Source organism: Sapajus apella, unplaced genomic scaffold, assembly GCF_009761245.1.
Source record: "Sapajus apella isolate SASKATOON/1434 unplaced genomic scaffold, GSC_monkey_1.0 scaffold41, whole genome shotgun sequence".
In the NCBI taxonomy this organism is placed as follows: Eukaryota; Metazoa; Chordata; class Mammalia; order Primates; family Cebidae; genus Sapajus; species Sapajus apella.
In genome coordinates this window covers 14916781-14920776 of record NW_022436981.1, presented here as the reverse complement: position 1 = coordinate 14920776, position 3996 = coordinate 14916781, and the positions used below count along the sequence as shown (strand labels likewise).

General features: G+C 38.3%; 1 protein-coding gene across 1 annotated transcript in view; it reads right to left on the bottom strand.

Moving 5' to 3' along the window:
• Positions 1 to 3996, bottom strand: part of PRIM2 (DNA primase subunit 2) — a 329319-nt gene that overhangs the window by 263730 nt on the left and 61593 nt on the right. The window contains exon 9 of the mRNA XM_032299377.1: positions 1598 to 1687. Coding sequence (XP_032155268.1) covers positions 1598 to 1687 — 90 coding nt within the window. The remainder of the gene's footprint in view (positions 1 to 1597; positions 1688 to 3996) is intronic.

The following is a 3996-nucleotide window of genomic DNA, read 5'->3' as shown; positions in this document are numbered from 1 at the left end:
CGATCTCGGCTCACCGCAACCTCCGCCTCCTGGGTTCAGGCAATTCTCCTGCCTCAGCCTCCTGAGTAGCTGGGATTACAGGCATGCGCCACCATGCCCAGCTAATTTTTTGTATTTTTAGTAGAGACGGGGTTTCACCATGTTGACCAGGATGGTCTCGATCTTTTGACCTCGTGATCCACCCGCCTCGGCCTCCCAAAGTGCTGGGATTACAGGCGTGAGCCACCGCGCCCGGCAGAGTTTTTCTTTTTTAAAAAAAAACGAGGTTAAAAAATTAGGTGAGAAATGATTCCCAAACTGCCTATTCATCCAAGTTTTAAGGATGAATATAAATGCATATCCAATGACATCTCACACTATAAACAGATTGTATGTTTTTAAACAACTTTTGATTAATTCATCAATTTCTACAACTTCAAAACAATCCCTGCCCTCATGGGCACACAAAGAAAGTCAAACAGCCCTACAGGGCATTACTGTGTGACACTGCACCAAACAGATGGCTTACACAGGACATATCAGAGGAGCAAGTAGGAGGGTTTATTGCAATAATATAAGCAAAAAAAGGGAACGGAAACTTAAAACATGAATTCTATTCCAAGTTCTGATACTGACTAGACTTATGATTTGGTAAATCTAATGAATCCCTCTAAATCTCTGCAGCCAGAACTGTAAAACTGAGAGAGGGGAGGAAGAGATAGGCTAACTGACCCTTAGGGATTCTTTAGCTACAACATTCCATGCTTCTAGCTTATTAAGGTGGTCACAGTGGAAATAAAAATGTGCAAGTAGAAGCAAAAGATGATGAGAAGGCACACTAACTGGAAATGTGTGCCGTAGGAGAAATAAATACTGATCCCCACACTCTAAGCTTGAAAGGCTGACTGAATGATGGCTCAACAGTCAAAACAAAGAAGCTGGAACGAGGGGATTTTAAACTACTGGCACTCACTCATAGTAGTTAGTATATTCTTTTCAATCGAAAATTGTGGGGTTGCAGTTGTCAAATTGTGAAATGAATATAAGCTCTTCCCTCTTCCCCTTTTGGAAGGATTTGTGTGAAGTAGCTATCTGCAATGAGTGGGGAGGGGAAACCAAGGTGGCCCAGCACAGGACAGTGCAATCTGAGTAGGTTAAGGAAGGCATTCACATAGGAAAAAAGTAGGCTTACAATGTCAGATCCCAAACAGAATGACAGAGAGACCATGAGGCGAGACAGCACGATGTCAGAGGCCAAGAGCAGCGAAGTGGACTTCCAAACAGAGTGTTGGGACAAATGCACGATGAGGGTTTCCTGGCAGGGGACAGCCCAGTGCAGGGTGTAAGAAGCCAAACAATGCAAGGAGCGTATTCCTTTAGAAAAAGGGCCTGCAATGGGGGGTCAGAGCCCAAGCAGGTTTAGGAGTGCATCTGTGGAAGGTACAGCCCAGCAGAGAACATTGGCAAACCCTTAGTGCAATGAGTACAGTATAAGTACAGGAGAAGGAGTAGCTGTGGTGATAAGAAACTATAAAAATGGATTAATTAAATATATATATATATAGCTCAATATGACATATTTAACAAAACGTAGGAAGTATTATACATGTTTACGTACCTTATAAATGGACTCCGACTTAACTCCATTTAAATTTGGTGATGAGGCAATAATCTCCTGTTCTCGAAGAGTCTTCTCTTTATCACTTATCTAAAAAAAATATATTTTAAGCTGTTGTAAATATCTGAAGTCCTCATTCAGATTCAATAAAATCATTTCCCATTTTAATGCACACTGTATACTTATATTAAAAACTGTAAAACCTTGATATCGTAAATCAGTTCTAACATCTCTGAATCATTATCATTAGCGAAGACAAAAGAGAGAATAAAATCTAAATTCAAAATTCTTTCAAATTTTAACTCTGTTAATTTCTAAAGGTATACCTCAAAAGAACAGTAGCAGACAAAGAGAAAATATTTTAATGAGAAAAAGGAAAAAACTTAGCATAAAAACTCAGATTAATGTAGAATAAAAATGAGCATTATCCTTATTCGGGTTATGATAATTTATTAAAATATCCTAATTGAGGTTAGAGTGCTTCAACTATTCCTCAATTTTCTAGCCACATAAGACAATTCTAAACTTAAAACACTTGTTTTTCTAGGAACAACTATAAATCTATTATTTCAGACTGCTTATGGCTTTACAAAAGATTGATAGATCTGACTAGTAAAAACGTTAAACTTCTATACCAAAACATATTTCTGTAAATGAAGATGAAATATAAGTGACAAACTGAGGGAAATATTTACATCATTTGATATGAGTTAGCGTCAGTAAACTCCTAGTTGGCCATATATAAGTATTAAAACATGAACAGCCAATAGTTATATAAGTAAAAATAATGAATGCTAAATTAAAATAATAATGTGTAGTATTTTCTACCTATCAAAATGGTAAAAATTAAAAAGATTTAGAATATGCAGTGTTAGGACAATCTTTGTGTACCAACACTTTGATAATATATATCAAACAGCCTTTAAAAATTCAGGTTGGGGGGCCGGCACGGTGGCTAACATCTGTAATCCCAGCACTTTGGGAGGCCGAGGCAGGTGGATCATGAGGTCAGGTGTTCAAGACCAAACTGGCCAACATTGTGAAACCCCACCTCTACTAAAAAACACAAAAATTAGCTGGGCATAGTGGCTCATGCCTGTAATCCCAGCTACTTGGGAGGCTGAGGCAGGAGAACTTCTTGAACCATGATCCACAAGGCGGAGGTTGCAGTGAGCCAAGATTGTGCCACTGCACTCCAACCTGAGCTACAGAGCAAGAATCCATCTCAAAAAAAAAAAAAAAAAAATGCAGGTTATAACAATTTATTTCCAGATTGATCACAAATAAATAACAGGACAAGCACACAAATACAAACATTTCATTACAGTGTTATTTACAATAAAGAAAAATACTAAATGTCCAACATGTATCTAGTTAAATAAACTGCAGCAGAACTTGCTGTTTCAGTAAAGCAGGCTGTATTATTCAGGCCAACCTCTTAGAGAAAACAAAACAAAACACTGATACATTTTTAAAAACATCTTTACAACACGGAAAGTTAATATACAAAGTCAGGCCCTCATAAAGTGGGATATCTCACAAGAGACCTTCCCGCTCAAATGATGTAGGATATCAGGGAATCTCAAGCCTTAAACTTGTTTTAAGGTGGTATCTGATTAAAATGCCCAGGCACCTCGCAAAAGCAAACTCAAATCCTCTCTGGAGGAGCCTTCACACTATGCCTCAAAGTATTCCTACAGATAAATTTTCAAATACAATGTCAAGCACACTATTTTATAACAAGGTGTATAATAAAACTATACTTTATGAACAAAAACAATAGAGAACTCACAAAGTATACAGATAACTATGCTACCATGTGTACAGAAATAAAAGACAAGCAAAATCTATATGAAGTAGAAACTATAAAAAGTGATTTTTATTTATTTATTTTTTTTTTTAAAGAAAAAGGCTGGGCATGGTGGCTCACATCTGTAATCCCAGCACTTCTGGAGGCCAAGGTGGGAGTATCACTTGAGTCCAGAAGTTTGAGACCAGACTGGGCAACACAGTGAGACCCCATCTCTACAAAAAAAATTTTTAAATTAGCTGGATGTGGCTGTGCACACTTGTAATCTCAGCTACTTGGGAGGCTGAGATGGGAAAACTGTTTGAGCCCAGGAGTTAAAGGCTGCAGTAAGCTATGATCACATTACTGCAGTCCAGTCTGGATGGTACAGAGAAAAAGAAAAGAAAGATGAAAGAAGAAAGAAGGAAGAATGAAGAAGGAAGGAAGGAGGGAGGGAAGGAGGGAGGGAGGGAGGGAGAAAGAGAGGAAGGAAGGAAGGAAGGGAGGGAGGGAGGGAGGGAGGAGAGAAAGAAAGAAAGAAAAAAGAGAGAAAAGAAAGAAAAGGAAGGAAGGAAGGAAGGAAGGAGAGAGAGAGAGAAAGAAAGAAAAA